Source organism: Anolis carolinensis, chromosome 1 (assembly GCF_035594765.1).
Source record: "Anolis carolinensis isolate JA03-04 chromosome 1, rAnoCar3.1.pri, whole genome shotgun sequence".
NCBI classification, from domain to species: domain Eukaryota; kingdom Metazoa; phylum Chordata; class Lepidosauria; order Squamata; family Dactyloidae; genus Anolis; species Anolis carolinensis.
In genome coordinates this window covers 130,810,274-130,833,638 of record NC_085841.1, presented here as the reverse complement: position 1 = coordinate 130,833,638, position 23,365 = coordinate 130,810,274, and the positions used below count along the sequence as shown (strand labels likewise).

Below are 23,365 nucleotides of genomic sequence, written 5' to 3'. Positions count from 1 at the left end.
AGATTGTAATGTATATAATAATGATTATGTACACAATAATAATGGTAATGTATGTACAGTAGAGTCTCACTTATCCAAGCTAAACGGGCCGGCAGAAGCTTGGATAAGCGAATATCTTGGATAATAAGGAGGGATTAAGGAAAAGCCTATTAAACATCAAATTATGTTATGATTTTACAAATTAAGCACAAAAACATGTTATACAACAAATTTGACAGAAAAAGCAGTTCAATGCGCAGTAATGTTATGTTGTAATTACTGTATTTACGAATTTAGCACCAAAATATCATGATATATTGAAAACATTGACTACAAAAATGGCTTGGATAATCCAGAAACTTGGATAAGCGAGGCTTGGATAAGTGAGACTACTGTAATTATGATTATAGTAATATACATTACCATAATAATTATTTACATTATTATTATTGTTGTTGTTTTCTTTCTTACCCGCCCCTTCTTGTGGCTGGAGGCAGGTTACAAGATTGCTAAAACATCATCTCCATCATCATAAAACTTTATTTCTATCCCGCACCTATTGCCCGGAGGGGAATCGGGGTGGTTTCCAACAAAAGAATGGCAAATGTTCAATGACGTAATAAACCAACAAAAACAAGCAAACAACCTAACCAAATCACAAAAATAAATCCATATAGTAAAAGTAAAGGTTTTCCCCTAAGTCTAGTTGTGTCCAACTCTGGGGGGTGGTGCTCATCTCCATTTCTAAGCCGAAGAGCCGGCATTGTCCGTAGACGCCTCCAAGGTCATGCGGCCAGCATGACTGTATGGAGCACTATTACCTTCCTGCTGGGGTGGTACCTATTGATCTACTCACATTTGCATGTTTTCGGACTGCTAGGTTGTCAGAAGCTGGGCCTAACAGTGGGAGCTCACCACGCTCTCCAGGTTCGAACCTCCGACCTCTTGGTCAGTAAGATCAGTAGCTCAGTGGTTTATATAACACAAAACTATAACACATAATAAAAAATTAAATAATAACATAACCAACTAATTACTTCACATCTAACATTAAAACACAGCTCAAATATAGCCAAATCTAAAAATACATTTAAAATTATTAAAATTTTATGCAACCAACAAAGCCGGTGGTAATGATACATAATATTCTAAACTTTATAATCATCATACACATTATATAAAATAAATATCTTAAAACATCTACAAAATACATATTTAAGTACACAGAACAATGATTAAAATATAGTGAACACTTAAAATTCGTGATTAAATCTGACTGAGCTTAGGACTCTGGGATCTGTCTCTGCTGTAGAATTGACGTAGTTTGATACCACTTTCACTACCAAGGCTAAATGTTCTGGGATTCTGGGAGTAAGGCCTTTCGTCTTCTCTGCCACAGAGTGCTGGTTCCTCACCAAAATACAGTTCCCATTATTTATTTATTGTGTCAACAAATTGAGGATACAGTTATAACATATTTTTAAAAAACACAAACTTAAAAACTTGGCATTATACTAGATTTCCTTTGACCAGAAGCTGGCCACTTGGAGTGACTCTGGTGTCGCTGTAAGAAGATCCTCCATTGTGCATATGCAGGGCTCAGACTGCATTGTAGTAGGTGGTCTGCGGTTTGTTCTTCTCCACACTCACATGTTGTGGACTCCACTTTGTAGCCCCATTTCTTAAGGCTGGCTCTGCATCTTGTGGTGCCAAAGCTCAGTCTGTTCAGCGCCTTCGAAGTCGCCCAGTCTTTTGTGTGCCCAGGAGGGAGTCTCATTCAGTATCAGCCATGGCTCAAGGTTCTGGGTTTTAGCCTGCCACTTTTGGACTCTTGCTTGCTGAGGTGTTCCTGCGACTATCTCTGTAGATCTTAGGAAGCTGTTTCTTGATTGAAGACGTTGGCTTGTTGACTGATATCCGAACAGAGGATGGGCCTTGGTCTTTTCATTACAGACTGCTACTTCTCGACAGATATCAGGTGGTGTAATGTAGATCCCATGCTTCCATAGCATTCCTTCTGGGCTCAGCCCTAGTTAAATATAATGATGAGACTTGGGCTGGTTTCTTAGAATGAATGAGGAATGTCCACTTCCACTCTCTACAAATAATATAATATAGCTTGGATGTTTGCATAAGTCATGCCACTGATAAACCAACATTAAACAAAGGTTAATTTTAATTCTTACAGCTTTAGGAATTCGGTGATCATTAAGTCATATCAACATACGGTTTTAGAGTTGGGAAAGCCCACAAGAATTGTGTGTTTAATTGCTACATCATTGCAACTAAACCAGTAATTAAAGTCTTTCTTTTTTCTTTTTTGCAGGCAGTCGAGTGTGTTGTGCCTTCTAAGAGGGCTGAGAATGTTGCTTCTCAGGAGGAAGGTGGTGATGATGACATTGTATTTGTTGGTGTACGTAGATACCTTGCTTTTAAAATCTATAAGCACAATATTCTTTTACTCTTCTCCCCCAGGATGAGTGAATGCCCACCATAGAATCATAGAGTTGGAAGAGGCCACATAGGCCATCTAGTCCAACTCCCTGCTATGCAGGAAAAGCACAAAGTACCCCCAATAGATGGCCACCCAGCCTCTGTTTAAAAGCCTCCAGGGAAGGGGCTTCCACCACAATCCAAGGCAGAGAGTTCCACTTTTGAACTGCTGGTATGGTCAGGAAGTTCTTCCCAATGTTCAGATGGAATCCTTTCCTGTAATTTCAACCCATTGCTTCTAGTCCTAGTTTCAAGGACAGCAGAAAACAAGTATGCTCCCTCATTTCACATATTTATACATGGCTATCATGTCTCCTCTCAATCTTCTCTTCTGTAGGCTAAACATACCCAGCTCTTTAAGCCACTCCTCATAGGGCATTGTCTTGAGACCTTTGATCATTTTAGGCCCCTAGCACACAACTGAATAAAATCCCACACTGTTTTGAACTGGAGTATATGGCAGTGTGGACTCAGACGATATTGTGGGATTTTCTGCCTTGATATTCTGGGTTATATGTCTGTGTGGAAAGGCCCTTAGTCACCTTCCTCTAGACCAGTTCAGAAGCAAAGTGGGATACTCTGAAGGTAAGGGCATAACTTCAGCTTGTGGTAGGACGCTGCAGTTATGGAGGAGGATATGTGTTTGTAAGCTTTGGAAACCACTGATTTATCTTCACATGACAAACACACACAAATATGATTTTTTATTTTTCTTATGACCCACGCAGCTTCCCTTGCACTCTGTAATTTTTTAAAAAAAGGGAACTGAACAATATTCTGTAATGTGGACATTTGAAGATAGTTTAAGTTGATCACTGTACAGATCCCCTTTTCTCTTGTTAGCTTGTGAACTCGATGAAATGATTTGCAGGATACCAATTATGTGCAATAATATGAAAAATACTGATTTTAGTTTATGGAAGTAATTGTTTTTTGATGTATTATTTTAGCCGCAACATCATATTTGGTATATGATGCTGCAGTTAAAATAAAAATAATTGATATATCAATGGAATTGGGTACTCTAATTTGTGATCAGTAGTAGTGGGTTGTTTTTTCCCTCCTCAATTTATAAACCCTTTTCAGTAGCTAAAAAGTATTTCTCAGTAACTATAATGTTTTAAAAGAGCATTTTTTATGCTCATCTGACCTCTTGCTACATCTTGTCTGTCCTTGTTCATGACCTTCTAAACTGCCTACTTTAGTCTGAAAATCTGAGAGACCATCTACAGTTAAATGCAGTTTCAAACCAGCATTGAAGAAAGGTGTTTCACTGTGCAGATGATTACATAGGAAATCATGTTGGAGGCTTTGATGATGTTGACACAAACCAGAGCACTGATGCTCATTAAGAGATTTCTTTTGCACGTTTTTGGGGAGTTTGTTGTCTGCCTAGCTTCCAACTACATTAAATGGTCAATGTAGATGGGGCCTATGCTGAATGAACAGATGGTGCTGAATAGACTGTGCTTGCTATGATTGTCCTGATCTCTATGCAATGAATGGAAAATGAGAAGGAGTCTTGATCAGATGAGTCAGAGAATGTAAGTGTATCATGCTGAGTTGCTTTATAGTATAGTCCTAATTGTGCCAAAAATTAATTTGTGGAAACAGTATAGAGTTACGCTGGAAGACCTAGGAATGTATTCCTTGTGGTTTTTCATGGGGGCAGTGGGAGGGACTGTCTCTAACCCCAGTGAATGTGTATGGTTTACTGTACTTTTCTTGCTTAGGCTTTATTTCCAAAGCACATTTCTCACTGTTGAGTGACCTCTCCTAAGTTGTTTGGGATTCTAGTCAGCTTGAGGTAAATAGTTTATGCAACCCCTCCACCCCACTCCACCGCTGCCATTCTTCTGGAGAAAGGAGCAGAATATCAAAGACCGTGCAAGATGACTAGACAAGTAATAGTTTGAACACTGACCAATCTGCCATGAGAAAACTATGCACATTTGTGAGCCCCTTAGGGGAAAGGATGGATCATGGAGATGATGCAGCTTCATTGGTACTTCCTCAGTGCAAACATAGGAGCTGTGCCACTTGTCTGGATGCAGTGTTGACGTAAGAGGCAGATACTGGAAATGGACAGAGCAGTTGCCTAAGTCAGAAGGTGGGCTTTTAATGTAGCTCTTCCGATATCGGAGAAGAGAGTCTGTCTCCTAAATATGATTGGTTTCACTGCTGGCTTTATGTCCCTCCTTTCCACTCCCTCAATAACACTCAGTGTGGCCTATTTGTGTGTGTGTGTGAGAGAGAGAGTATGAGGAGCGACTTGAGAAACTGCAAGTCGCTTCTGGTGTGAAAAAATTGGCCATTTGCAAAGGCATTGCCCAGGGGAAACCCAGATGTTTGATGTTTTACCATCACTATGGGAGGCTTCTTTCATGTCCCTGCTTGGGGAGCTGAAGCTGACAGAAGGAGTTCGCCCGCTCTCCCCAGATTCAAACTGCCGACCTGTCGGTCAGCAGTCCTGCCAGCATGTGGGTTTAATCCATTGTGCCATGGGGGGCTCCAGTGTGGCCTATAATATATTGAGAAAAACATGGTGAAATTACAATAAAATAAAAACACAACAGAGAGCACACAAGACTGAAAACAATCTAATGTATGTCTGTTGAGATGGACCAACCTCTCAAAGGATATGTCCATGTCTGCCCAAACATGAGGAGCAAGGATATCTTGATTTATTTAAGTTTCCTGAGATACTTTAATTTATGGGACAACTTGTGATGTTGCTTACTTCCCCATATCTTTTCACTCACTGAAACTAAGTTTAGGCCTGTAGGTGGATTTTTCTCTGTCCCTTTTCCTAGGAAAGTTAATGCCTCAAGCCAGAGTTTTTGTTAGAATAAACTAATTGCTCACTGTGCTGAAGGGATGAATCTAGGGCCTGTTTCTTATTTTTCCAAACTAGGAGAATGGATATTGATTCCTCAGTTACCTTTCCCCACCAAGCAATTAGAAACAGGTTTCTTCTATAATTTAGTACAAAAGCTTCCCTGGGTTGTGGAATATATGGTTGCTAATTGGTCATTCAGCTAGAATTGAACTCTGTAACAATATGGGCCAAATATTAATAATTTGAATTCAATCGGAATGATTTCTCAAGGTTGTGTTTGCGCATATACAATTTCTTAGGATGTGTTGTTTTTGCAAGTGTATGTAGAAGGGAGTAAACCACTGCTTAAAAGGTAAATGTTTGTTCTAGGAAAGTGTCATGAGACCTGTCTTGGACTGTATCAACCTCAGTAGTGATGAGGAAGACGGTAGCAGCTCTTCTAAAGTAAGTGTTTACTGAACGTAATTGAAAAATAGATTGGGAGTCCTTGTGGTTTGAGAGGCAACATAGGTATTTCTTTCTCAGACACATCCTTTTGCAGGCATGTTCTGCAACATCATGTTTCATTGCAATTAGAAGGCAATCCTGTTTGGATGGTGAGTTAATCACTTGTGTAGGTCCCAGCATTCCTCACACTACAGGAAAATTGGACATCGGTACTCATCTTAAAAGTTCCTTTTTTCAGTTGTGGGAAAGGAATCCTTCTCAGCCTGGCTGATGAAGGTTTTGTGTGTTTGGCTGCTCTTGGTGTGTTTTTTGTTTGTCTGGAGCTGTGCCATACCTTCACATTAGGATTAGCCTTCCCTCTTAGAGTGGTAAAGGTGAGTTCCAGATTTGCCTATGAAGCAGGAGGGAGGAGTCAGACGTAGCATATGATTGCAGAAAGGGAACCTAAACCAATGTTCCAATCTCTATCATTCAGTTAATCAGTCCATAAAAGTGGAAACTCAGGATCCTATGTGTAAACCACATTTTCAAGTGGTGTTGAGTTCAGCTTTTGAGGTTTTTCTGAATGACGGCATTAATAGTCATGGAAAAGATCAGAAGTATTTTCAGTTGAATGTGCAGAAAATCCCCTTCGGATCTTCTTGCTCATTATGGTCCACACATGGATATTCATTGTGGGGCATACATAAGCATTAGAGGCATAGCTCTGTTCCTTCACAAATGCAAACAATAATGCATTCTTAAATATATGTATTATCAAACCATTGAATGCAATTTGTGTGTTTTTTCACACTTCTTCCAGGTCTTAAACTGCTAATAGCTAAGCCAAGTAAAGTGTCACCAGCCTCCCAACAGGTCAGCAACATAAACAGCTATTTGTGATGTAACTGAAAGTTACATCATAACTCTCTAGGTTAAAACTCTACACAGTGAATATGAAGTAGGTAATGGGATGACGAAGGGGTAGATGATGGAGATCAGTGGGGTAGGTTAAACTGTTCTTAAAGCTTGACCTTTCTACTACAGGAATTGCACTTCGGTATCAAGCTCTTGTCCTTTGTCCAAACCAATCAAATATGTAGGGTCTTTAAAAAGAAGACAAGCTTCATAGCTGAGCTACTCCATCATTGGTTATTGGAACACAGACCTAAACTCTGACATTGTTTGGAGCTTCAAAAATTTGATAACTTTGTGTTTTGGTGGCAATTTCTTCTCTGTTTCTTTTCCCCTACCACCTCCTATGGGAGGCAAGGAGGAGAATGCAGTGGATGAATACATAGGATTCTTCTCTCATGCCAAATTTTGGAACTGTTTTTTGTGTTTGATTCTCTGGCAGTTGTTATTGGATTGTAATTTCAAAGTGCTACTCTTCACTTGTAGGGAAATGCAAAGGACAAAGATTACATTGATTATCAGAAGGATAAGGTAATGTCAACTCTAGATCGTCTAGCACGACATGTCGAGGTAGAGAAACAATTGAAAGAAGAGAAAAACAAAGCTTTCAAGGTAGGCTGTTTTACAAATATGGAACAAATGTTTCAACATGGTTTTAATAGCTTAGGTTTTAAAAATATAGTTTTAAAACTACAGTAGAGTCTCGCTTATCCAACCTTTGCTCGTCCAATGTTCTGTAGTATCCAGCACAGTCTGCCTTCACAGGACTGAACTTTTTACAGATTTAACTTCTAACAGTGTTGTTACTGTAAGTTCAATTCTATCTTTATTTATAGTCAATTTTATTAGTAGCCAATGTTTTTGTAGTCCATGTTTTCAATACATTGTGATGTTTTAGTACTAAATTTGTAAATACAGGAATTGCTACATAATGTTACCATGTATTGAACTGCTTTTTCTGTTGATTTGTTGTAAAACATGATGTTTTGGTGCTTAATTTGTAAAATCATAACTTAATTTGATGTTTAATAAGCTCTTCCTTAATGTCGCCTTATCCAAGATTTCTGCTTATCCAACGTTCTACCGGCCTGTTTATGTTGGATAAGCGAGACTACTGTAAATGGCATATGTTGAGTACTTGTCAATTTCATTTTGTAATATTAATTGGTCATCTGAAAAGATTTTTCTAACCACCTGCTCATCTTTGAAGGTCCAATATGTACTTTTTTAGTCAGCAGAAATCTCTCAAGTCTTAAATGCATTCAGCTCTTCCAATAGCCACTGACCACTTGTTGTTGTGATAGTACTTTCCTGAACTAAGCTAATCCTAGGTGTTCTGACTTGCAAGTTACAGTCAGTCACATCTAGAAGATTCTGGTTGTAAGAGTCTTCTGCTGTCCTGTGTTTTGCTCTCAGCTTGTTCTCATCTGTTATTCTATAAATAGGTAGGCAAGGAGAACATCTTCAGTACAATTGCACTGTGCATTGCCTACATTGTTGCCTTATCTGGCAACCCACCATTATTAGTGCAGCTATAAGCACTAGACCAGTGGTTCTCAAACTGGGGTCCCCAGATGTTTTTGGCTTTCAACTCCCAGAAATCCTAACAGCTGGTAAGCTGGCTGGGATTTCTGGGAGTTGTAGGCCAAAAACATCTGGAGACCTCAGGTTAAGAACCACTGCACTTGACTTTGAAGACAAATGTTGGTATATATATCACAGACAGTGTTGTGGGAAACTATATTTGGTTTTGCCATTACTCTTGGTTTTCCTTGTAATCATTATTAAATATAAAAGTCCCAGTAGTTATGCAGGCATCCTAGGCAGTTGGGTGGTATTTTCCAAAGAACATTTTGTTCTCAGTTTATCTTCCAGTTGAAAAACAATAGCTTCTGGGTTGACATTGAACTGGTATGATGGTTTTTTTTTGGGGGGGGGGGGTGGTGGTTATGTACAAATATTCTGTCTAGGGAACAGCTACAGAAATAGAATGGTGGTTTGAAATTTCTATAGTAAAATATGTTTCCTCAAAGAAAATAATCTTTAGTGTTTTAGTGTTTTTAAATGATGGAAGAATTATTGGGGAAGAATTGGGTGTGGGAATGGACCTGTTAGGATCACAAATCATTGGGGTATACATGATGAACTGTTAGGATCACAATCTAATGAGGGTAGCAGAGTTTATTTGGTAAAGGATGATCGCTGGGCACATAGATAATTTGTTTCTTATTAGATGCTTTGAATAGACAATGATGCAAGCAGACTTCTTACTGATAACTTCTTGCATTCAAAGATACAGGAACATTTCTTTTGTCAAAGGTGAAAAACGTTTCAGGGTGTTTGTATCATCTTCTTTATATAAAAATACAGCCTGCGAATGAACTCGAAAAACAGAACTTGAAAAGTAGTTGGTCAATTAGCTTGAAATTTTGACACAACGTAGCATTCTAATATGTGTGTGTTTTGGTAGTGAAATGAGTTTGGGGGAGGGAGAACCACGGATGATGGGATATGCAGTACATTCAATCACTTCAGCTTCCACAGACCATGCGACTCGCACAAATGACAGATAAGGACCAAATATGGCACACAGACCCCTCCCCAGGCCCACTTTACGTCCTGGTGCGGTTAGGGGAGGACAGACTGTGAATGATGGGATATGCAGTACTTTCACCCGAATTGGTTCCAACAGACCACTGCAACCCCCACGACAGACATGAATCACATTTGACCCACAGACACCCATTACCCACTTCATGTCCTGTTGCCAATAGGAGGAGGATGGACCACAAATGATGGGATTTGCAATAACTTCACCCAGTTCAGTTCCAACTTCAACACACCACAGATACCCACATAAATGATGGATCTGGACAAAACTAGGCACACAGACTCCCCATGACCAAAAGAAAAATGTTGGAATTCACCTTGATTACAGGAGTTGTAGTTCAACCTTATCAGAGTGCGCAAAACCCAGCTGACAACAGATCTGGACCAATCTTGCCACACAGACATGGCCAACACTATATACACGCAGGAGTTGGGGGTTGATTGCCCTGGGAGTCTTACTCATTCTGGCCAACATGGCGGTCGAGTACAAACAACTTCAATTACCAAAACGCCTTGCATGCACAATATCAATAAAACATAGGGGCAATCTTTGCAAGTGTGCAGGTTGATATTAGAAAACAAATGCTTCTCTCATGGGCAATTATATGTTTCATGCTCCAGAGTCAGTAAACAATCTGATCTTTATGTTTATGCAGAAAAAAGACAAACCAAAAATGTAGTCAATCCACTAGCATTACAATAAAAAAATGACTTCTGGAAAATACCTGTTTTTCCTTCCTTTCCATACATTCCACATAGACAGCAATGCAAGACTGGGTATTGAACTGAATGATGTGTTTTCTCGGTAAATCTATGTTCACTACAGTACTTTTATTTACTTATAGATTCAATACATATACTAAGCCACAGCAAAGCGTGGCCAGGTTTAGCTAAGTTTGACTTATAAACTTTAACAGTTTCTTCATAAACTATGATGCTTTATATAGCTCCTTTTAATAAGAGTTTACTTTCAAAGAAAACATAAGCCTCAATGGTTTTATAACTTCCTAACACTGCCTCTGCACTCGTAACAGACTTCTGCACTCAAGCATCAACTGAAATCTCTAACTGGCTTCTCCAGCTGACTTCTCTAACTTGTCCCTTTAAAAAGGGGAATGTTCTAAACTGTCACTGAGTCAGTCACTTGACCTGCAGCCTCTAACACTACTTCAGGTATATAGAGATAAGGTAACTGCAAACTAAATAGACATATACTTGAGGATATAAACCGACATACAGTAGAACCCCGGTAGTCCGAGTTAAACGGGTGGACCTCAGCTTGGTCAACCGGATAACTCGGATTACCAGGCTTCCTCTCCATGGGGACGAAGGCTGGATCGGGAGGCGCTGCAAATGCCTCCCGATCCAGCCCTTGTCCCAACCGCAGGGAGGTGTAGTGTCTCAGAGACCCCCGAGTCATGACCCCATCGCTATTACGGAGCAGACTGAAGAAGAGATGGGGTTTCCGCCATTTCCGCTTGATTCCGTCCCTTTCCAGGTGCCCACTGTTGACAATTCTAGCCCACAGTTCACAAGAAAGGGCCTTGGCTCTCAGCCCGGTTCTCCAGAGAATGTTAGTTTTGACCGCCGATTATCTTGGGAGGCTTCGCGCGCGGAAAAACAGATTTTGAGAAGGAGCGCTCGTTTAGCAGAAAAAGCCAGCGTTAATTAGGCTGGTTCCCTTGAAAGTTTTCAGGGAGGACTGCATCTGGCAAAGTTGTTGTCTTGGGTCATTTTCCCTTGGGAAAGAGCTCGGACACCTGGCTGAGGAGGAGAGCAAAGTCCCATAAAAGTTCTGGGCACCAAATAGATCTTGCGGTGTTCAACGTGTCAGTTGAGGGATTCACATCGACACTAGTTCTGCAGCGCGCTACTCTCGAGTAGACCGGCTGCCTCTCGCCTTCCTGTCAAGCCTGGACAGCGATTCAGCTTTACCACGACTAACTTTGCCTTGCTTTGCATCCTAGCCTCGGATTGAGCCCTGGAACTCTGGACAGCTCTTGCCTTAATTCCCCACTCAAACAGCCTACAGGTTTGAGTGTGTTTCAGTTAATGGATTTAAAACTTTGAACTCTAATACTGGATATCTGCTTACATATTACTGGACTATATTTGACCTTTCCTGAAAGGTCTACTGCTGGACTATATACTCTGCTTATTTTTTATTGCCTCCTTTATTTCCTTAATAAAGGTATTAGATTGTTTATTGGCTTTCGTGTCTGATTCCCAGTGCTCACGCTGCCTGAGGTGTCACAGGAGGCCTCTCCGTGGAGACGAAGGCTGGATCGGGAGGTGCTGAAAATGCTTCCTGATCCAGCCCTCGTCCCAACCGCAGGGGATGAAGGCTGGATCGGGAGGTGCTGCAAACGTCTCCTGATCCAGCCTGCATCCCCACGGAGAGGCCTCCCCGCGGTTGGGAGCACCCGCTGAACGAAAGGGCTCTCCCTCCTTTTGGCGGAGGCCTGGAGCCAGGGAAGCGACTCCCGCTTCCCTGGCTCCAAGCCTCCGCCAAAGAGAGAAAGCCCCTTCGTTCGGTGGGTGGGTGAACGGGGAGGGCCGCAAAAGCCCTCCCCGTTCACCCGCCCGCCTACCCGTGCCTCGACTCCTTCGTCACGCCGGGGCCGGCAATACCGGCGCCCAGCGTGGCGAAGGAGCCGGCCGTGCGTGTTGCTAGGTAGATAGCAAGCTACCTAGCAACACACACGGGGCGCTCGCCCCTTGGGAGATGCCCCCTGCGTGTTGCTAGGTAGCTTGCTATCTACCTAGCAACATGCAGGGGCCACCTCCCAAGGGGCGAGCGCCCCGTGCGTGTTGCTAGGTAGCTTGCTATCTACCTAGCAACACGCATGCCAGCGAGCAGGTGAACGGGGAGGGCCTTTGCGGCCCTCCCGTTCACCTGCTCGGATTGCACGGAGGCTCGGATGAGCGGGGCTCGAACGAGCGGGGTTTTACTGTACTAATAAAATGGACAAACATCAAATAGAGAAGGCTTGAGAAAGGTTATTTATTTATTTACCCTATTTAAACCCCGCCTTTCTCTATTCCAGAGGGGACTCAAGGCAGTTTACATATGGCAATTATTCAGTGTTCTTAAAACACATACAAAACATTTAAGCTTAAAAATAAATTAAAATTAATACCTGTTAAACATTCAAAAACATTACATTCAATATTATAATCACGCCATCCAGAAATCGTAGTCCAAGGCCGTTCCATAGTCATTGTACATCTTCCAAATCTATTCTTGCACTGCACTATTGCTTCCTCCAACAAGAATAGTGCAAAAATAAGCAACTTGAAAGCCTGTGAAGTTTGTCAGACCATCATTGTGGCAGTGTGATTTTGGCACATTCCCAGCATTGAGGCTCATCTGAGAGTATGCACTGTGGGCCTTATATTATCTAAATGTTAAATATTATTAGTATCTCAAACTCCTTTTGAATTACTATGCACACAAAACTGCAATGAGATTTAATATGCAATCCCAAAATGTTGTGATTTAGAGGAGAAGAGGGGAAAAGACATTGTTATGCCAACTCCTTGATTTTAAATATAGCAGTGGGATGTTTATATTTTAAACCGGTAATGAACATAAGGCCTGAATCTAATCTGAGTTAATGAGGATGGCTTTAACCTAGTGACCATGTAGTATTTATTAATTTTTATGGATTTTTTTATGCATACAAAAGAGCCATTTCTAGAAAAGGAAACCTGTGAAAGCTGTATCCAAGCATGCATTGTCGAATGAGATTCTGAAGCATGCAAAGAATCAGCTTTACATATGTCTGCAATATAAATGCATACAGTCCCCAACTTACCATCAAGGTTCTGCAGGTTTGCCCTTGAGTTAGATTTGTAAGTAAGTTGGAACAGTTGCATTTTTAAGCGTAACTCCAGCTATAGATAGGTAGATAGATAGTTTTGGATAGCATATGGAAGGGTTACAGTCTTGTTTGTTAGGCTGTCTGTGCCCCTGTTAAGTAGATTTCACCTGATTTTCTGTTCCTGTGTCGTTTGTAAGTCAGGGACTGCCTGTATAGAGATCAATTTTTTCCGTATCTGTTCTCGTTTAGTATGACTAATTTCCAGGAAAAAAATACTAACCGCTTCTGTTCTATTAGGAAAAAATGGATTCTCAACATGCTCATGGGCTACAAGAGCTGGAATTTATCAAAGATCACAGTGACACAGAAGCAGCAAGATTTTGTGTGAACCAGTGGTTAAAAATGCCAGGTAATATATTGGTACATTCATTTTACAATGCAGAGAATGAGAAAAGAGTTCTTATAAAGGTGTGGTTGGTATTTAATCCCATCTTCATTCCAGAGGTATAAAGAGAACAAGCAAGGGCTAGGATGCAATCACTGTGGGGAACAGGGAGTTTCTTGAGCACCATGTTTCCCATTAAGGAACAATGCAGCGAGCTCTCCATGTTCTCTGGGGTTAGGGGCACAGGACCCAAGCAAAAGTGAAAAACAGTGAATCAGATAAATGCTATTTTTTTTACCTGAGAGAGCACCTCTCAAGGAATTTCTAGATCCTTTAGCACATTTGTGGTTGATGAGCGCTGTTTTAATTGAGCTTTAAGTTGTTGTTTTATATGGCTATATGTTTTATTCAATTGTATTCAATTGTGTTTTATTTTATGTTCTGTTTTTAGGCACCCCTACTCCCTTCTGGGAGATGTTGGCCAGATATATGAATAAAGTAGTAGTAGTAGTAGTTATTTTATTTTATGACACAGCAAACAAGATAGATATGCGGGATTTCATATCACAAAATCACAAGTCGAACACTTCCCAAGTGTCTAGGACTGTGTGATGTATTTTCGGATGATGCGCGCAGATCCCAGTAGGGTAGCCTTTTGCAGTTGGCAGATTGTAATTTTGTCAATGTCTATTGTTTCCAAATGCCGGCTGAGATCTTTTAGCACGGTACCCAATGTGCCCACCGGGACCACCTGCACTGGTTTCTGCCAGAGTCTTTGACGTTCAATCTTGAGGTCCTGATAGCGGCTGAGTTTTTCCTGTTGTTTTTCGTCAGTGCAACTGTCACCTGGGATGGCAACATCAATGATCCAAACTTTTTTCTTTTCCACAACTGTGATGTCTGGTGTGTTGTGTTCCACAACTTTGTCAGTCTGGATTCGGATCTTTGCGTGCTCATTTTCCAAAACTTTTGCAGGTTTGTGATCCTACCAGTTCTTTACTGCTGGGAGGTGATACTTGAGGCATACGCTCCAATGAATCATTTGGGCCACATAGTTGTGCCTCTGTTTGTAGTCAGTCTGTGTGATTTTCTTACAGCAGCTGAGGATATGATCAATGGTTTCGTCGGTTTCCTTGCACAGTCTGCATTTTGGGTCATCAGCTGATTTTTCGATCTTGGCCTTAATTGCATTCGTTCTGATGGCTTGCTCCTGGGCTGCAAGGATCAGGCCTTCTGGATGGCATATTTCCAGTGAGCCTTAAATTGGCTGTGATCAAACCGCTGTTGAAGAAGCCATCACTGGACCCCACTCAATTGGAGAACTATCGGCCTATTTCCAATCTCCCCTTTTTGGGCAAGGTTGTGGAATGTGTGGTGGCCGCACAACTCCAGGCATTCTTGGTAGATACCGATTTTCTGGCTCCGGCACAGTCTGGCTTCAGGCCCAGGGCATGGTACCGAAACAGCCTTGGTCGCCTTAGTCGATGATCTACGCTGGGAACTGGACAGGAGGAGTGTGTCCCTGCTGGTTCTGCTGGACCTCTCAGCGGCCTTTGATACCGTCGATCATGGTATCCTTCTGGGACGCCTTGCCAGGATGGGTCTCGGGGGTACTGTTTTGCAGTGGCTCCGGTCCTTTCTGGAGGGTTGTTCCCAGAGGGTGTCATTGGGGGACGCCTGCTCGGCCCCACAACCATTGACTTGTGGGGTCCCGCAAGGTTCGGTATTGTCCCCCATGTTGTTCAACATATACATGAAGCTGCTGGGAGAGATCATTCGGAGTTTCGGGGTGCGGTGTCATCTGTACGCAGATGATGTTCAGCTCTGTCACTCCTTTCCACCTGTCACTAAGGAGGGTGTTCAGGTCCTGTACCCCGGTGTCTGGCCGTTGTGTCGGACTGGATGAGGGCGAACAAATTGAAACTTAATCCAGACAAGACAGAGGTCCTCCTGGTCAGTCGCAGGGCTGAACAGGGTATAGGGTTACAGCCTGTGTTGGACAGGGTCGCACTCCCCCTGAAGACACAGGTTCACAGTCTGGGGGTTCTCCTGGACTCATCACTGAGCCTGGAGCCTCAGGTCTCAGCGGTGGCCAGGGGAGCTTCGAGCAACTAAGACTTGTGTACCAGCTGCACCCATACCTTGGGAGGTCTGACTTGGCCACGGTGGTCCACGCTCTGGTTACATCCCGTTTGGATTACTGCAATGTGCTCTACGTGGGGCTGCCTTTGAAGACGGCTCGGAAGCTTCAACTAGTACGACGGGCGGCAGCCAGACTAATAACAGGAGCGGCTTACAGGGAGCGTACTACTCCCATGTTGAGTCAGCTCCACTGGCTGCCGATATGCTACCGAGCCCAATTCAAAGTGCTGGTTTTGACCTACAAAGCCCTAAATGGTTCTGGCCCATCTTACCTGTCTGAACGTATCTCCCCCTATGAGCCTTCTAGAACTCTTAGATCATCGGGGGAGGCCCTGCTCTCGGTCCCATCAGCCTCGCAGGTAAGGCTGGTGGGAACGACAGGGCCTTCTCAGTGGTGGCTCCTCAGCTGTGGAACACCCTCCCCAGCAACATACGGCAGATACCAACTCTCCTAGGCTTCAGGAAAGCCTTAAAAACATGGTTGTGCACGCAAGCTTTTAATGAATGAGAACATGGACTTTACATGACCTGTACGAAGATTTATTGAGGATTCTGGATGAATGGATTCTAATCTTGGACATGCTTAAAATTTTATATAATGTGATTTTATTTTGTAATGGTATCTGTTTTATATGAATTGTTGTTTTTACATTGTTTTTAGGCATTGAATTTTTGTTTATTTATTGTAAGCCGCTTTGAGTCCCCTCGGGGAGAAAGTTGGGGTAAAAGTGATGTAAATAAATAAATAAATAAATTCCGTCTCCTTCGTCAGGGTCCCATTCGTGAGCCATAGCCAGGTCTTCTCCTTGTCAGCTTTTCCTTCAATTTTGTCAAGGAACTTTCCATGCAATGTTTTGTTGTGCCAGCTGTCAGCTCTAGTTTGTAGTGCGGTTTTCTTGTACTGGTTTTTTGTCTGCTGTGCGTTGAGGAGTATAAGAATAAAGTAGTAGTAGTAGTAGTTATTATTACTATCTAGTTCAGCTTCTACTGGAAACTGACCATAGACTACGACTGGACGACTTAGAGGTTTCTAGAGATGTATCCCCTCTACGAATCTCTAGTCCTCCAGCATGATTCTGTGTTCAGCTTCTGGAGGATGTTGCATTAGCTTGGGTACCCAGCAATGCCCGGATTATTTGAAAGGGCCTTGTTTGTTTTTGGATGTTAGGTAAGCACCGCAAGAAGGTTAGGCCTCTGTGATGGTGTAAATCAGACCTGGGCCAACTTGGACCCTCCCTCCAGGTATTTTGGACTCGAACTTCCACCAATCCTAACAGCCTCGGGCCCTTTTAGATTGTGTTTTTCTCCACGTGCTGGAGGGGGGCGAGGTTAGGGGGTTATATCTTGCCCATGCACTGTGTTTTTTCTGTATTTTTAGGATTTTTACGTCTTTTCCTTTGTGTTTTTTTTTCTTTGTGGTGGTCGGTCATTGGGTACTGAGGAGTTTTGTTGCCAAATTTGGTGTTATTTGCTCCAGGGGTTTTCTTGTTAATTTGATCCTATAAGCAAACAGTACATTTTTATATAGATAGTGCATTATAAAAGATTGTCATGAGGTAAAATTATGCATTATTCTAAACAAACCCCCACTGATAGAATTTTGATTTGCTCATCATCCTTTAAAGTGTAATCACACAGTATATTTATGTTTTCATATTTAAGGTCTCAAGCCAGGCATTGTAAACTCAGGAAGAAGAGTGTTACCTCAGAAATCAGATAAAATGTCATCTAATAGTAAATCTGTTTTATGTCCCATAATGTACTGCAATCGGAAATTTGACAATGGGCATCTTCTCCTAGGTCACCTTAAAAGGTAATTATTCTTTATGGTTGAAATACATTGTTAGAGTACCTGAACTTAATGCATATTGACTTACAAGGAGTCTTAAATACACTATTCACTGATCCATATGAATTTCTTGTAATGGTTTTGCAGATATATTCAGGGTTCACTAGTTCTGCATTTTAGCTAGATTGTACAATAATAGTAAACTATGTAATAGTATTGGTGCTAGTAGTTTTTTTTAATTGGCTATAACGAAAAGTTCCTAGTGCAAAGTAATATTTTATTTTTATTTTTTGTCAAAAGCATTGCATAATAAATAAGTTTAAAACTGATAAAATAAAGGGATCAAAAGCAGCTAAATAGTTTTACACCAAAAGCGGGCAACAGTGACCGCATTGTCTGTAGCTTTAAACAACTCTTCCTCTGTACATGAAGCAAGACCTTGTGAGCAAGCATACATATGTGTAGTTGTTTGTTCTGCTCCACAGTCACACAAGGTGGAAAATTCCTCCAGGTAGTGCCATCTTGTCAGGTTGTCTTTTGATCTGCCCACTTCGCTTCTGAATCTGTTCAGGAGCTTCCAAGTTGCCCATTTTTGGTTTGCCTTTGAGGCAGACCCTCATGGGGAGCCATCCAGTTGGGATTGCTTGGTTAAGCTGCCCAGAAGGGTACTCTTGCTGTAGTGGTGGTTCTTATGAAGCTTTTCCTTGATTAGAGTCTACTAGGAGGAGGTTGATAGCCATATAGTGGATGGATTTCACAGTGTTCAACCTTATTTGTCTCACAGTTAGCAACTTCCCATCCCACATCGGGGGGGGGGGGGGCAGGCAATGCCAGCTAGCTTGTAGAGATGCCAGCAGGTGTAGGTTTAAGGCATCTTGTGATTATTGTGCATATTTCGTTCAGTGCTATGTTCACCTGCTTCACATGGACAGACTTGTGCCAGATAGTACAGTCATACTCAGCAGTTGAGTAAGACAAGGCCAGGGCTGATGTTCTTAATAATTTTGCGTCTGCACCCCATGCACTGCTAGTAAGTTTCCGCAGGATGTTATTGCATGCAGCAACTTTGTTCTTGGTATTCATACAGTGTTTCCTAAATGTTAGTGTCCAATTTAAGGTGACACCTAGATATTTAGGATGGAAACAGTGTTCGAGCTCTTGGCTTTCCCAGGTAAATTTCAGGTTTCTGTTGGCTTCACGGTTACGTAGGTGGAAAGCACACACTTGTGTCTTGGCAGGGTTAAGCTTCAAGTAGTTATCTTTGTAGTAGTTGGAGAGATCTATGAAGGCATTGATGAGTTGGTGTTCAACTGTTTCAAAGTCTTTTACTTGTGTTGTTAGGCCAAAGTAATCAGCATACATAAAGCTCTTTGTGAGTGTTGGCTGTGGCTGATTGTTCATAAAAATGTTAAACAAGGTCGGTGCAAGAATGCTGCCTTGGGGTAAACCATTCTGTTGCCCCCTCCATCTACTTTTCTTGCCCTGAAACTCTACATAGAAACTGTGGTTTTCTAGGAGGGTCTGGGCAGTTTTTGTAAAATCATAGTCCCAGGTAATATTCTATTTTTCTATGTTGCACTGTGTCATAGGCCCACAAGGTCCACAAGAACTGTTCCTGTAGTGCAGCCTTTTTCATGTTGTTGTTGTTTATTTGTTCAGTTGCTTCTGACTCTTCATGACCTCATGGACCAGCTCATGCCAGAGTTCTTGTCTGCTGTCGCCACCCCCAGTTCCTTCAAGCCTTTCTCATAGCTTTCTTCAATATGCTCAGTCAGGTTAAAAATTTGAGCTGTTTTTCCCTGGTTTGAAACCTGCTTGTCGTGCCAAAAGCTTGGGTTCAATAACAGGTCCTAATTGATTTAATAGCATCCTCTCATATAATTTATACAGATGACATAAGAGAGAGATTTGTCAGTAGTTCTTGGAGACGTCTTTGCCAGGTTTTAAAATATTTCTGTAAAGCACTTGATGAAATGGACTGCTGTCCATACAAATGCATGCCAAATGAAACTAGTTAGGAGGGTTTTTTTGTTTTTTGTTTTTTGGTTCTTGTTGCTGCAAGTGATCATCATAGCTGCCTCTCTGGAAATATGTGTAAAGACTTTATATATCCAGATGCTATTTCATCATGGCAGAAAAAGCATTATAAATAAATGTTATGATTATTCTTATTTTTTTAGGTTTGATCATTCACCATGTGATCCAGCAATTACACTCCATGGACCTCCAGCCAATGACTTTGCCTGTATAATCTGTGCGAGGAGATTTCTTACCACTCAACAACACAGTAATCACGTTTTATCTAAGGCAAGACTTTAAGGATGAATATACATAAATACAGTGGGGGTTTTGTCCCTAGTAGATGCATTGTTTTCATGGAGATACTTGTATGTCAATCTCTTTAATTTTTCATGCTTAAACGTTAGAGGTCACATTGATTGCTTTTAGCTTGCCTATTGTGCAAGAGGAACCACTCACATATTAATGTTACTTTACAAAAGCCTTTATTTGATTTGGAAAATTCCTTTGCAGTATAGGAAAGGTCTTTGAATGATAGTCAAATCTCATTTTTGCTGTTTTGAAAAAGAATATATATGTTCAACTGAAATTCCATTTTGATAGTTTGTGTGTGTTTTGTTCTGTTTTAAAAGATCTGCTTGTGTTTGTGTGTGTGTAGCTTAAGTATACACAAGCATTAAGCATTCTTTTAGTTATATTTTAGTAATTTTAGTACTGTTTTAGTACTGTAAGCAGTTCATTGAAGAAAATATCTTCCATAACCCCATAAAACGTATCTTTATTATTTTTAGAAAACTGAATACCTGGATTTGTTTGTATGTGTGTTTCACCTGTGTCCTCTATTTGTAGGCTCATGAGAATGATGGTCATGAAAAGAACTATCCTCCTCAACATATTCAGTGCTTTGCATGTCCATGCTGTTTCCTCCTTTTCAGCATAAGAGATGAATGTCTGCAGCATATGTCTGCAAAGAACCACTTTTCCCAGGCTTTTAAGCTGAATGGTAGGTTTCTTATTGTGATGTCAGTGTTGACCAGAAGCATTTTGGAATGTATGTATGTATATGTGTAAAAACCATAGTTACAGTGCTACACAGCGAATCCCATCCCAGTCTCTCTCTACTCCATTTACGAGGAAGCAGCTTTTACACCTGACAGAGGTCTGTTCCTCTTTGCACCAGAGAGGTAGTTAACACATTTGTAACCACTTCTGCTCCTTATTTCTGTGTGAGATTAATGGTTCTTACTGATTTTTCCTTTATCCTAAAGTATAGTGGCACTGTTACCTTTATCACTGATTGCTTAGTTACCATATCTAGAGGAAATGTTCCTATTCAGAAATTTTCAATAAGGACAAACTGCAGTTTTGTCTGCCTGTTGTCCTGTTGTGTTTTGCCAAGTCCAGGTGCAACAAAAATGGAAGACTCAGACAAAGCCCTGATCTTTTAACAGAGGCAACCAAAATTCTAGAGTCCTTGTAGGCTTATAATTTTAGCATATGTACATAGCCATTGGGAGTGAGATAAAGCCCATATTAAAAGTCTAAGTTGGTGTGGTTTCAGAGTTCATTTAGCATCAAACATTAACCAGAATTCTAGTCCAAGGATAGCAATTCAAAACAGCAGAGTCCAAGGTCAAAGTCAAAATCCAGCACACAACAGTTCACAGTATAGTACAGAATCAAAGTTGATAATATAAATATAAATAATGATAATATATAATATAAAAATTCACACCACAAAGCAAAATCTTGCCACCTCCGACAGCTGAAACCTCGAGAACCTTTTCTCTCACATTCTCAGGTGTTGCCTATGTAATGTTGAGCCCATTTCTCTGCTAATTGGGCAGACCTGTGAGTCTGCAGCACGTTCTTGGCTGTATTCTAAAAGGGACGGTGCAGTTAACTCTCCATCAGCCTTCCCTTGTGTACTGGCTTCTGCTTACTCTTCCTGGTGGGATTTGTCACTACTGATGAAGGCTCCTCTTCTGCAGAAACTAAGCTAGGCTGAGAGGGCTGCTGGTAGCTGCTGATCTCCAACTCCAACACTGGCCCTTCCAACAATCCTCTCACTGTCAGAACTGACCAGGAAACTTCCATACTTTGCTAACAAATTCCGTCTGCTCACTAATATGCCAGCCTTTTCCTTGCTGTTGCTCATGCAAAATTATCCTGGACTTTGTAAGGCTGGAAAGGTTCTTTGTTTTCTGCATAGGACTAGTTTAAAAAAAGCAAAGAAGGCAAATTTGAGTTCATATAAAATGGATGTTTTTAAGCAAAATCATGGAGCTGTAATGCATAATACTGCTTATTTAAAAGGAACTGGAAATTGATACCTTGTATTAGTGGCTTGGTAGTTCTGTTAACTCATCTTGCCAGTCTCACCTTGAAATATTTGCAAGAAAGGTTATAACTGCTTTGGCTGAGACTTATGCCATTGTCTTGCTAATAGGTGAGGTGCCTTGTGATGTTAAGAATATATCTATGCAGAGCCTTTAATTTGTTATCTTGGTAGATGGCAAAATGTCTTTGCTTATTTTCCTTTTCCTGGTTTTGAAATTTCACTGCCCACATCCCACCCTCTGGCATATTGGGTACTGCTAACCTGATACTTATGTTTTTGTATTATTATCTCTTCATATTCAGTGGGAGGATACAGATTTAAAGCAAATGCAAAGTAACTATACTGATTCAGTTGAAAACAGCCCTGTATCCCAGCCTGATCATTGGACAAAATGTTCATAGTCTGACTGCGACATTTTTCAGAAAGAGAGTTCCACAACTATAGGCTCACAGTCCAAAACATTTGTTAGTTCTGCTCAAAATGATGCTGTATTTCATTGCGTAATAGTTACCACCACATAACAGTTGCACCCCATTTTGTGGGTGGCAAAATTGGTATTTTTGTATACCTTGCATAATAGTCGTAGAGCTGTTTGGAGTTGGTTCCCCCTTCCTTCCTTTTTTCTCCAAAGGAAAGGCAGTTTTTTTTTAAAAAAAACAACTGAAATTGAGGTCTCTGGAACTAGGATCTTCCTTCCTTTTTTTCCCCAAAGGGTTCCTGTCATGGAGGTAAGGTAATGTGGTGATGTGGCAGGGAGGAATCTTTATATCCCACCGCTGCCACCAATATGTGGTGGTGTGTCAGGGAGGAATCTTTATATCCCACCGCTGCCACCAATATGTGGAGATGTGGGGCAGAGGAAACCCTTTTTCAAATCCCAATGCTGCTACCAATTGTGGAGATGTCAGGCAGAGGGGAATTTATTTCTTCTTTCTTCCTGTTATTATTCACTTAGATGGTAGCGTTACTTAGTTTTGAATATATGTGACAGAGACTTGGATATGGAAGAACAAAAAAAAGTTTATTTCAGGCACAGAGCTTAGTGGTTACAGCAACTTCTTTAGAGGCACTTAGATAATGGTTTCAAAGTTATGAACTGATCACTTTGGATCTAACTGGGATTACTTCCCCTTACTACTCAGACTCTACAAATAAACCTAAACAAGTCTCCTAACTTGCTTAATTCAACACCACTAGAGATCTGAGTTTCCCTGGTATCCCTAACCTGGAACCAGTGTCTTCCCTGTGACTAAAAATCACAGACTCAACTGTTTTTTAAAACATTCCTTCCAAACTGCGGTTGGCCCCGCCCTCGTTGCTATGGTAACCTGCCTCAGAATGCTGAGCTGGTTACCATCCCCCTCGTACTGGTAACTAATACTTACCCTTTTAAACATAGTTAAACATGACTTTTAAAACGAAATTAAACATGACATCTATAAATCAAAATAAAAACACACTTCTTTACAGGCAGGTTTTAAAAAAACCTGAAGATTCAAAGGCAGTTTCTTTTTCATCAGGTAATAGTCACACATCTCCCTTTTTAGATAAAAAAAGGAATTAAAAAGTACAATTATTATGCAATGAAATACAGTAAATACAT

General features: G+C 41.1%; 1 protein-coding gene across 10 annotated transcripts in view; it reads left to right on the top strand.

Annotated features, from left to right (window-relative positions):
- The window catches only part of znf451 (zinc finger protein 451), a 49,986-nt gene that overhangs the window by 479 nt on the left and 26,142 nt on the right, over positions 1 to 23,365 (top strand). For 3 of the 10 annotated variants that reach the window (XM_062982268.1, XM_062982292.1, XM_062982264.1), the window contains exons 2-8: positions 2,306 to 2,392; positions 5,681 to 5,755; positions 7,139 to 7,264; positions 13,384 to 13,495; positions 17,276 to 17,426; positions 19,583 to 19,709; positions 20,271 to 20,424. In XM_062982268.1, coding sequence (XP_062838338.1) covers positions 2,306 to 2,392; positions 5,681 to 5,755; positions 7,139 to 7,264; positions 13,384 to 13,495; positions 17,276 to 17,426; positions 19,583 to 19,709; positions 20,271 to 20,424 — 832 coding nt within the window. Of the gene's footprint in view, positions 1 to 2,305; positions 2,393 to 5,680; positions 5,756 to 5,799; positions 6,744 to 7,138; positions 7,265 to 13,383; positions 13,496 to 17,275; positions 17,427 to 19,582; positions 19,710 to 20,270; positions 20,425 to 23,365 lie in introns of those variants that run through there. The other 7 variants (XM_062982288.1, XM_062982280.1, XM_062982300.1 and 4 more) reach the window with 5 other exon arrangements.